Genomic DNA, 11,320 nt, shown 5'->3' on the forward strand with positions numbered 1-11,320 from the left:
GAGAGAGAGAGAGAAAATACAAAGAGTTGACTGTTCACAAAAATTATTAAAGAATTTTTTTTTAATTTAATTTATTTCAGAAAAATAATTTGAAATCTTTACATATAAGTAAATAATACAAAATATTACTTTTCAGAATATATTGGATATTTATATTTACATTTTTAATAATCCAAATATCAAAAATTACATTTATTTAAAGGATTTTAAACAAAAATTTTAAAAACATTAAGACAATATAAAATACAATCGCTGGCTAAATATTGGAAAAAAAAAAACAAAATCAACTTGCAGGCTTAAAATAGAGAACTAATATATGCGCGCGCGCGCGCGCGTGTGTGTGTGTATGTATTACATCTCCTATATGAAATATACATATTCCATTATTTCACTGTAATTGTTTTAATGTTCAAGAATTATGTTATTTTACAAGAAATATTCTTGTAAGATATAAATATATACATACATCACAAACATATATGTAATAACTACTGCAATTTTAAGAAACACATAGATTCCATTGAATGTTAAAGTTTTAGAAGTAGAAAAATTTATAGATTATTCCTTTATAGGTGAGCTAGCTTCATTGAGAGAATCCGAAAACAAATACAGACAACAATATATAGAAGCATCTCACAGGGAGAAGATCTTAGTGAGGAGGCTTGCCTCTAAAGAGCAGGAATTACAAGAATATATTGTATGTAATTATTCTTAGATACATCGAAATTCTAGTACAGTTTATCTTGCAAAATTTATTTCTATATGATCTTATATAAAAAGGATTTACTTTTTTCATTATTAGAATCAAATAACTGAAATGAAAGCCACCCAAGCTCCGTCCACAGCTGCATTAAGATCCGCTCTATTAGATCCAGCTGTTAATATATTAATACAGAAATTAAGGCAAGAGTTAATAACAACCAAGGGCAAATTAGAGGATACGCAGAATGAACTAAGCGCATGGAAATTCACGCCGGATAGGTCAGGAAAATTTTATACATTAAATAAAAGACATTGCATGTGCGGCACAAATGTTTTCATTAAATTAAATATTTTATTTACAGTAACACAGGGAAAAGATTAATGGCAAAGTGTAGGTTGTTATATCAAGAAAATGAAGAACTTGGTCGTATGATTGCCAGTGGACGTATTGCTAAATTGGAAGGCGAACTTGCTCTGCAAAAGAGTTTTAGTGAGGAAGTGAAAAAGTCACAATCAGGTATCATATTAGTTATTCATTAATTGTTATTAACATTTACCAAATAATTGTTATAATTAAAATCGAATTCTGTGATCAAAATATTTCAAATATTATATAATTAATTCATTTTCGTTTAATTTGTTACAGAATTAGATGAGTTTCTGCAGGATTTAGATGAAGACGTAGAGGGTATGCAGAGCACTATTTACTTTTTGCAACAAGAACTGCGCAAAGCACGAGAGTCCGTCACGCTATTGCAACAGGAAAATGCAGCATTAAAGGCAAGTACAAACGAGAATAATCTATCGAATGGTTTATCGCCCCATACGCCGCCAATTAAGAAAGAGGAACAGGAAGAAACTACAGTACCAGATACGAAATCTTCAAAACCGATGGAGGACAGTGATATGTGCAAAGGTGTGAGGACTCCACCGTTAGCGTCGCCCCAGAGTGAGCTTACCAGTGTTGAAAGGACAGAACGTGCGGAGAGAAAACTTAATCAAGCCGATCACAATGACGAGAGTTCCAGCGATTCCGCGGCGTTAATTATTAAGGTTGAGAACGAGGAACTTAGTGATAGGGAAGAAGAGCAGGAGGAAAATCGAAACAAACGAATATTAAGAAATAAAAATCACAATAGGAATAGTGGTAAATCAAATGGGGAGGAGGTGACAACACGAACAACACGGGGTAGGGACAGGATAAAGAGAGAGAAAAGTGCAGCCAGTAGTGATGATGAAAGGACGCACAAGAAGAAACGAAGGGAAAGCATTCTTTCTCTCGATTATAACGAAGCCGATGATGATGCGTTAGTTTTAACTAATGGCGAGACTCTGCAGAGTGATCCCGAATGAATATTGTTTTAGGTTGATTTTGGACAACATTAACTACACGTGTGGTTGAAATTTGCGATATATGATTTGACATCCACTATGTACAAAATTTTTCATCTAAAGCAACGCCGGTTGCCTATTTACAAGATATTGTTCGAATAAAAAAAATAATTAGCCATAAAGAAACGTAATTTCAGTACCTGTATTCGTGATAAACTGCAAAGGATAAATATTCACATTGGTCTCTAAAATGACAAGCCTGTAAATACTCTTATACCATTAGATCGATATAAAGCTCGTTTACGTAAAGTTACTTGCAAATGACCAAGTTGCGTATTACATTACAAAGATATATCAGACGAAAAATCTGAATAGGTTAATATAATTTATTACAGTCGAATACGCTGTAAGGAAAATTCAGAACAATCGAATTTTGTTTGTATTTTGTAAATTTATTGTATTAAAACTCTATGTAAAAATCAGCAAAAGTTTTGGTTTATCAGTAAAAAACGGATAATCGAAAGATATTGTCAAGAATTAATCAAAAACGCCTAACCATATTACGTAAATAAATCAAGTAAATTTTAATATTTTCGGGTATAGAAAGCGAACTGTGAGATTTTCGTATAATTATGTACATACGTAACGGTGTCCGATGTACATATGTATTTTTGTGCAATATGAGGCATCGACCGCGATTTAATTTTGCTTTTACCGAATAATTGGAAAACATCAAGTATATGACAAAATATATAATATTAGTCTTAATAATGCATATGGATTGATCTCACAGACTGATACATTAAACTAATCACATTTTTAATTTTCCTAAACTGAAATTTGTATAGTGTTTGATATATTTTATATTATCTATATATGCAAATTTATTTTATATCATCTTCGTAAAAAAATGTGCTTTCAATTTTATTTGTAGCTTATATTATAAGGAAAGAAACGGTGGATATCAAAAATATAAATTTGCATTTAAAAAAATGTTATAAGGTAAAACGCATGATATATTCCATCCCAAATTTTCTGTATATAGTGCCATTATTATTCTTGTATAGAAGATATTAATAATTTCTCAGATACGAACGATAAAGAATAAAGTGCTTTTTCTTACGCACATTTTGCAATTAAAGCATGATGTCTTCTTTTTTTCAAATAATTAAGAACGATTAGAAATAACTTTATATTTCGATAAGAATCCAATTTTGCTTACGCGATATAGAACGTCCGCGTGTTAGTTTACACTAATCTTACCACTAAAAGTATGCTAACATGAATTGTGAATCTTCAACTGCAAAACATGATTATTAAAGGATTCCTTATTCAGATTGAACATATGTTAATTTTTTTCCATTCCATACTTTTGCATTTAATTATGTAATTGCGTAGTAAACATATACATTTAAAAAATAGAAAATTTAAAGACAATTCCCAAACGAGAGAATTAAAAAATAAATAGATAAATCCTAATGTCAAATTTAACACACATTTAGAATATTATTTATTGCACATAAAAAATTCAATTTTAAAGAGAATGAATATTTTAAAATTTAACCAACCTATCGATTTGCAATTAAACATCGATATGCACTTTTGAGCTTGTTCTTTGTTGCTATCCCATCTCATTTTTGCCAAACTTCAAATATGTATCGATTTTATTTTAACATTATATATGTATATAGTTCAGCTATAAAAAGTTCTTACAGATACATTTTTAACTCCGTTTGGAAATGGCACTTTACCGCAAAAACCATTAATACATGATCCTACACGAATTTCCACTCTCGCCGATATCGCAGCATTCGGCGAATAGTTGAGTAAGTTCGTTTGTGGTGTATTCTATTAGTATTTTCCAATGTAGTGGCAGTGAGGAGTAGTGGTGGTGCAGAACAGTGTAGAACTATAGAACTGTGGAGAAACAGAACTCGGCAGAATCATACAAGCAACCGCAAAATTCGCAAATAGAATCCTTGCAAATCCTAGGAAAGATCGAATCGCATCCTCCTGAAAAACAGTTTACGTGTCGCTCCAATTATGTTCGCAGCAAGACGTATTCTGGTCTCCAAATCAATGTAAGCATGACGAAAACCGCCTCCCGAATTTGACGTTATTTTCACATTATGTAATTTCTAACCTGGCACGTAACCTCTCGACATGTTTGCAACAGTTTTTCATGAATATCTATATAACGAGCAATTGTATTACCGAACTTTTACTCGAATCGTTTGACAAACCGATGAATTTTTAATAATTTATGCAAAATCATATGTGTGTAAGTACACTTTCTGTACTTTTTGTATTAACATAGGGCTGGCAGCAACGGCGAATTTTTTTTTCCAAAGAAAAATAACACAAGAGAAATGCAGAATTTAAAATAAGAGAATAGAATTATTTTTTAATAATACAAATGTATAATTTTACTAAAAGTGTTTTCCAAAAGTAATTTTAGAATATCCGCTAATTTTTTTTTATAAAAAAGACCGTATAGAGTTATTTAGCATCCTTTGTAGATTGTTTTTCTATATTATATTCTTCATAATTGGTTATCTAGAAACAAAAACGTTTAATTCTGTAAACCTTATAGCAATAATAATCCTTTTAATTAAAATCATACTATTCTTGTGATATATATATATATATATATATATATATATATATATATATATAAATATATAAATAAATATAAAGATCATGAAAAAATTATACACATATATTTTAAACAGAAAAAAAAACAAAAGTTTTCAATTTGTAATGACAGCAAACGTGTATTTTACTTATTACTATTTATTATTTTATATTTATATGTATACATATAGTATTTTTTATTTATAACATATACTATTGTATATACTATACATATATTATTTTGATTATATAATAATATAATCCCTTCTATAAAAACTAATGCAGCAAGGATATATTTGCAAGATCGAAGCATTCACTTCCAAATTTGCCATACGATTATAAGGCTCTGGAGCCCATCATATCCTGTGAGATCATGGAGCTCCATCATTCCAAACATCACGCAACCTATGTTAACAATCTAAACATCGCCGAGGAAAAAATGGAGGAGGCGATTGCAAAAGGCGATGTCAATACACAAATCGCCCTGGGCTCGGCTATCAAGTTCAACGGTGGTGGTCATATTAATCATTCAATCTTTTGGTGCAACCTTTCGTCCAATGGTGGACAGCCAGATGGTAATATAACTCTTCAATTAAAGTAAAAGAAGTACTAAATAATATTAAAGTCAATTCATTCAGTAATTAAAAAATAATTCTTATAAAATTTTATTTGTATTTTTCAAACAAAGTTTTTGTTAAGTCAGAGTAAAATTACACAATTAAAAATTGAGATTTCGTTAATAATTAGATCATTTTCTAATATATAATGATTTTATAAATTTTCAAACTTACATAAGATTTAAAATTAAAATAAGGAGCAAGTCACTAATAAATGGGAAAAGACTTAGAAAATTGAAGAATTTTTATTTCTTAGACATAAAAAGAAAAGAGAAAAATAAATAGCTGATTAATAGATGTAAATAGTTTTCAATAATTATAGATCTTTTCTTGGAAAAAAATAACTTATGTATGTGTGTGAGAGATGATTAGGTATACTAACTTTTCAATTTTATAATCAGAAAATATATACATATATAATTGTCATGCAGATGAATGATATATTACATATTTTTATTCAGCTGCCCTTTCGAAACAAATCGACAAAGACTTTGGCTCTATAGAGGAAATGAAGAAATCCTTATCCCAGATTACCATAGCAATTCAGGGTTCCGGTTGGGGTTGGCTCGGATACGATCAGAAGACCAAGTCGCTGAGGATAGCGACTTGTGCGAATCAAGATCCACTGCAATCCACTACTGGTCTCATTCCTCTCTTTGGTATTGATGTGTGGGAACACGCTTATTATTTACAATATAAGAACGTACGACCTGTTTATGTGGAAGCAATCTTCGACATTATTAACTGGAAGGATGTAAATGCACGCTTCAAAAACGCCACTGGTTGTTAAGGCTCAACAAAGTCGTTTAGCATTTAAGTTCGTTTTTTAGATATTAGGGTAACGTTTAAAGTAATGTTTCTATTAGGATTAAACGATATCATCAGGAATACAATCAGTAATTCTGTGATTTGTATGTTTTTTTTTTTTACACTGTATCCGAAATGACATAACCGAATAACAAGTAAAACAAGTGTGAAAAATATGTGAATGTAAAAGTACATTTACTTAGAGTAGTACATTTCCTTATCCTTATAGAATATAATTATTTTGTATCTTAAAAATGATAAATTAAGAAAATGCGTGATATGAAAACAGTCATATTCTCACATTTTTTATACTTTTTCTTTGTTTTTCAGTTACTATGAAAAGAAAGTTACACTACAAAGATTTCTAGTCCTAGACAACCTTTTTACAAGTCATACAATTATTTCTATAATAACAATCAATGGAGGATTTAATATATATAATACTGAAGAAACAATTTAGGATAAAACATAAATTGATTCGTTTTACTTGCTATAATTCTCTTAAAATATCTTTCACTTTCAAAATAAAGTTATTAATGTTTTATTTTTTTAAATTGCAAAATTCTATTTAGAATCTATGAACATTGCTGACAGAGAAATTTAACATATTTAAGAATTATAGAGAATTTATCTCACTTTTACTTGAAAACAGAACGAAAGGTATCTATATATATATGTATATATGAAAATAAATAGAAAGTGTTTTCTTTTCAAATGCTTTTATATAAAATCAATTTTTCATCAGTTCAAACTATGAAAAATATTATGTATATGTGATACTATAAAAAATATTTTATATATGTGAATTATTAATTAATAATTTATCATATATATATATGTATATATATATATATACAAATTTGTTAATTACGAGATAGATACAATACACTTGTAAATTGTAAGACACGTATTTATAAAATGACAGTAAAAATAAACAATTATATTATTATTGAATGAAATTATTCTTTTGCATTCAATTAAAAAATATTTTATCGTTTACTAAATTCAACAAAGAATTAAATTAAAAACCCCTTTCAATCAACAACTTTACAATTTAAATAGACCTTTTAATCGCGCATTTCAAATTTCCAGATGTAAATACGATATCATTTCACACAAAGCAGCAATGTATCCCAAAGACAAATGGACCGCGAGGAGACGAATCTAGGAAAGATCACTTCCGACAAATTACCAGGAAACAAGGTTATGTTTGGGAATCACCAGCTATGATTCATTTGTGTTTCCAGGAAGTGAAACAGAGCACGGACCGCACCGTTTGCGTGTGCGCGGGAGCGGGATTGTGATCTTTATCCTCTGGCCACAAAGAGTGAGAGGATTCAGGGGAAGAACGCGCAGGTCCTTCGCGGTCACTGCTGGTCACTCAGAGTTGAACGTAGGCGCGAGTGGGCGCGGACGGCGGACAGCGTCGTGACAGATCCGTTCGTTCGGAGCAACGTTTGTCACGAAGAATTGACGAGGAACGACGGAGTCGTGAGACAATAGGACAGGTGTTACAGACAACAGTCTCGCGTCGCGTGTAAGAGACTTCGGATAATCGATCGCAGGCGTCGGACCGCCGCGCCGGGGAAGTCGGGCAACCGAGTCAACCGAGTGGCGTCGCGACGCACGGCGTGCACGCTCGGCGCTCGCCACTTCCGTGGAACGTGTATCCGTATCGTCGGAGCCAGAGCCAGTATGGCCGTAGAACCTCAGCTGTTTTCACGTCACTGCCTACGTATCTGGTGAGTCGCCTCGACAAAAGGTTTCTTTTGTTTTTTTCGTCGTTCGTGCGTGCTACTCGCGCTAACTTCTCGCCTTTCTTTCTCTCTTTCTCTTTCTCCCACCCTCTCTCACGCAACCTGTCACGCGCGTAAACGTGCGTGCGTCATGATCGCGATCGCGCGTCTTTATGAGCACCCCATGCGATGGCCTCGTAAGTATAAAGCGTAACATCGCGTCGTATTGCCATCGCGACGGACAATCATTTATTTAAATGACCCCGTCGACGTTATCGATGGCAAGTACACGACGTTCCGAGCGTTTTCGAAGAGCTAAAAGATCGTTGTCTGTCACTCCAGGACGAAAACGTCGAAAATGAATCCACGCGAATCTCGAAATGAGTGACGAAAGCGAATCGTTCTGTTTTTTAATTTTAATACGTACAGCTTGTCTTTCGAACATCGAAATTTCTAAATTGTCGCTTCGTGCGAATTGAAAATTTTGGATAGTCAGAGATGCGTGAAACTGGGAAAGTTTTTTCTCGAAACATCAATCAAAACAAAATTCCGCGATCGAAATTGTGGAAAGTACGAGGCGAAGTTAGACACGGTAGTTCATATTGATTATCTCGAATCTGCCGCGTTACATTTTTCTGGAAAAAAATTTCTCCTTGTCATAACCGTCACTCATGATTTCGCAACCAGGGGTGCGTTCAGGAAAATTCAATATTATTTTATTTCTGCTCACACCGATGTTAAACAAGAATAAAATGATATCTGGGTGTACCTGGGTAAAGTTTCTGAACGCAAAGTGCAAAAAGGGTTATTAAAAGGGTAGTTAATCAGTCCAAAGTTCTCGTATACTTTCTCGAGTATTCCGAATCATTAGCGTTGCGTTAGGGGTTGAAACATAAAAATTGATTTCTCTTAACAAGAAAAATAAATATATTTGACGACAAGTCGGTATATTAACGTAGATTTCTTATCGCATATCTGCCTTGTAGAAATTTAATAGAAAATAATAATTATTTTTTTCAGTATTAAAAGCACTGTTTTTTCACAATACTTTTAATTTAATATTTTAACCTTCAAAATAAATAATTTTCAGTATTAAATTGAATTTTTGTAAAGGAAGAAAAGTGACCAAGTTAAAAGTATTTATAAAATTGTTTAGAAAAGAGGAAAGAAAATTGTGTGTTTTAAAAAATTAATTATTGATTATAAAATTATAAATAGTATTAAATGTAAGTTAACTTAAGCTAATCGTAAAAATTGCTTGTTTCAAATTCTCTAAAAGTAGTCTATAGTGTAGATATTAATTTTGTCATACTATTTGATTATCTCTATTTTAATTTGTAATTTTTTTCTTTTTTTTTTAGAAGTATTTTAATTCGACTTGTATCACTTTTCCTGATTGAAGACCAATGTATGTTTTTAGAAGACATTTCGTACATAATTTAAAATTCGAAAAATTTTGACTTTTGTAACTTTTCTTGAAGGAGTCCGATATGTTCGGAAGAGCTATTTGCTTCTTACGCTTTATTTTTTAATAATCTTTAGAAGGTCGCGAGACGTTATAACGTCTCGAAATCAATGTTATATTTTGCATTCGATGATATATAAAGAGAATCATAAGTTACTTAGACGTAGACGCCGCCGCAGATTCTTTGTGTTGATTTTTAGAAATATTTTAAGAAAAATGTTAATTTTTATATAGTAAATATATTTGCATTACATTGAATTTTACTATATTTGTGGATATAAATTTTATTGAAATAAATAAATAATAAAATAAAATATATTTATATACGTATTAATTATATACGTATATATGAAAATGATTTGGAAAATGAAATTTAAATTTCATATGTTGAATATAGACGTGTTCCTCTCTTTTTTTAAATATGCTTATCTTTCTAAGATTAAACATATACATATATTTTTTCCTACTGCGAAATTTTCATTTTTTATTTAAGAAAAAAACCTGCAGCTTTCTAAAGATTAATTATTCGCAATTTGGGATTCTTTGCTTGTCGATTTGGAACGGTCGACGATTAAGATGGAATGAATAAAAAAAAGAGGGTATATTAAAAACTCGATATAAAGGATATATTATTTTTATCGGTGCAAAAAGAAAATGGAATAGATTGACATTTACAAGAAAGTGAAAAAAATGATGATTTATTTAATATTGTTATGTAGTATTTTGTATCAGTTTTACTTTTTCGTCACATCTGTTATTTGATTGATTTATTTATTTCAATAGACAAAATCTTTATATACTAAAATTTATATACTAAATACTTTATATACTAAATACATTCAACGTATATTACACGTTAAAATATTTATTATTTGCAATTTATTATTTGCAAATTGATAATATTAAATTTTATCTTTATCTTTTATAACCATAAAAACGATCTTAGAATAAAAATTCGATAACGCGACGCTGTTCTTTGGCGTAATTTTTAATCTAATTTTTCATGAAATTTTTGATAAGTTCTGAATTAGATTCTTGAAATTAAATGAATATTTTGTGAGCTAAACTCTGTGAGATTTAACCGAAGAATATAATATTGCAGGGGCGAACACAAATAACTGAGAATTTCGAAATAACTGAGAGGCAATCTATTAATCATAGATTTGATTAAGTTTCAATTGATTTTCCAAATGGAAACGCCGGGCATTGAACGCATACTCAAATTACGATTTATAATTTCCATTAATAGCTGTACTAACTTGCGAATTTTTTTTTTAATCATTATTTGAACGAATTTTATGATTTCTCATAGATTTTTAAGTACTGAACATGAATTTGTTTTCTAAAGGAAGATGTTAAAAAAAAGACTATTGTATCTAAAGTAGTCAAAATTTACAAAAAACACTATTTCTTTTACTTATATTTTTTTTTAGTAAAAATTGGCTCTTTTTTTAACATCCTCCGAAAAAGAACAGATTTTTGTCTAAAGGATAAAAAATAATGTTTTTTATAGATTTTTATTCTCTGAGTACGAGTGATAAAGTTATTAAAAAGTTCATAGCGTTTAGAGAACCCCTCGAAAATTATAAGCAAAAATATTAAAATTTGGATGAATACACCATGTTTGTGCTTAATTTTTGAAGTGTCGCCCAAATGCTACGAATTTTTTAATAATTTTATCATATCCAGAAAGTCAAAATCTACAAAAAAACAATATTTCTTTTACTTATATCTTTTTGGTTAGCAACTTTTTAACATTCTTCTTTGCCTATCATGTTACAATTTTGAGAAAAATGGCATCAAAGATGTCAATAACGATTTTGAAGATTTTTGTGACATTGTAACGGCATTAAATTTTTAAAAAATTTCGTTAATGTCGTGAAAGTAAAGTCAATTTTTAGCTTTAAAATACATTTTTTTTTATTCAAGCTTGTTAAACTTAAAAAATGCGTTTATATATTTCTAACTCGATCTACGATTCAAACTGATATGATACTCCAATATCTCTATCGAGATAAAGAATCTGG

The 11,320-nt window shown here is 30.4% G+C and overlaps 3 protein-coding genes across 17 annotated transcripts in view; all 3 read left to right on the forward strand.

Annotated features, from left to right (window-relative positions):
* The window catches only part of LOC108757061 (pre-mRNA-splicing regulator female-lethal(2)D-like), a 6,830-nt gene extending 3,973 nt beyond the window's left edge, over positions 1–2,857 (forward strand). For 2 of the 3 annotated variants that reach the window (XM_018501360.1, XM_018501359.1), the window contains 4 exons: positions 573–697; positions 803–981; positions 1,065–1,219; positions 1,349–2,857. In XM_018501360.1, the coding sequence (XP_018356862.1) occupies positions 573–697; positions 803–981; positions 1,065–1,219; positions 1,349–2,055 (1,166 nt within the window). In that variant the 3' untranslated portion in view covers positions 2,056–2,857. The remainder of the gene's footprint in view (positions 1–572; positions 698–802; positions 982–1,064; positions 1,220–1,348) is intronic. The other variant, XM_018501358.1, reaches the window with a different exon arrangement.
* A 952-nt stretch (positions 2,858–3,809) lies between these two features.
* LOC108756969 (superoxide dismutase [Mn], mitochondrial) lies at positions 3,810–6,268 on the forward strand. Its single transcript, XM_018501180.1, has 3 exons — positions 3,810–4,115; positions 4,954–5,243; positions 5,747–6,268. Exons 1-3 carry the CDS (start codon positions 4,078–4,080, stop codon positions 6,073–6,075), a joined length of 657 nt encoding a protein of 218 aa, XP_018356682.1. The 5' UTR covers positions 3,810–4,077; the 3' UTR covers positions 6,076–6,268.
* Positions 6,269–7,392: 1,124 nt separating this feature from the next.
* Positions 7,393–11,320, forward strand: part of LOC108757037 (kinesin-like protein unc-104) — a 30,871-nt gene continuing 26,943 nt past the window's right edge. For 7 of the 13 annotated variants that reach the window (XM_018501292.1, XM_018501302.1, XM_018501300.1 and 4 more), the window contains exon 1: positions 7,394–7,834. The gene's annotated coding sequence lies outside the window, so the exon portion shown is untranslated. Of the gene's footprint in view, positions 7,835–11,320 lie in introns of all 13 variants that reach the window. The other 6 variants (XM_018501298.1, XM_018501294.1, XM_018501299.1 and 3 more) reach the window with 2 other exon arrangements.

Source organism: Trachymyrmex septentrionalis, unplaced genomic scaffold (genome assembly GCF_001594115.1).
Source record: "Trachymyrmex septentrionalis isolate Tsep2-gDNA-1 unplaced genomic scaffold, Tsep1.0 scaffold131, whole genome shotgun sequence".
Taxonomy (NCBI): domain Eukaryota; kingdom Metazoa; phylum Arthropoda; class Insecta; order Hymenoptera; family Formicidae; genus Trachymyrmex; species Trachymyrmex septentrionalis.

What these genes read in the sequence shown, in the direction of transcription:
- LOC108756969 (XM_018501180.1), top strand. Translation starts at nt 4,078, where the DNA reads ATGTTCGCAGCAAGACGTATTCTGGTCTCCAAATCAAT. An exon ending in ATTCTGGTCTCCAAATCAAT is followed by an intron (nt 4,116 to 4,953) that starts GTAAGCATGACG and finishes AAACTAATGCAG; the next exon opens with CAAGGATATATTTGCAAGAT. An exon ending in CAATGGTGGACAGCCAGATG is followed by an intron (nt 5,244 to 5,746) that starts GTAATATAACTC and finishes ATTTTTATTCAG; the next exon opens with CTGCCCTTTCGAAACAAATC.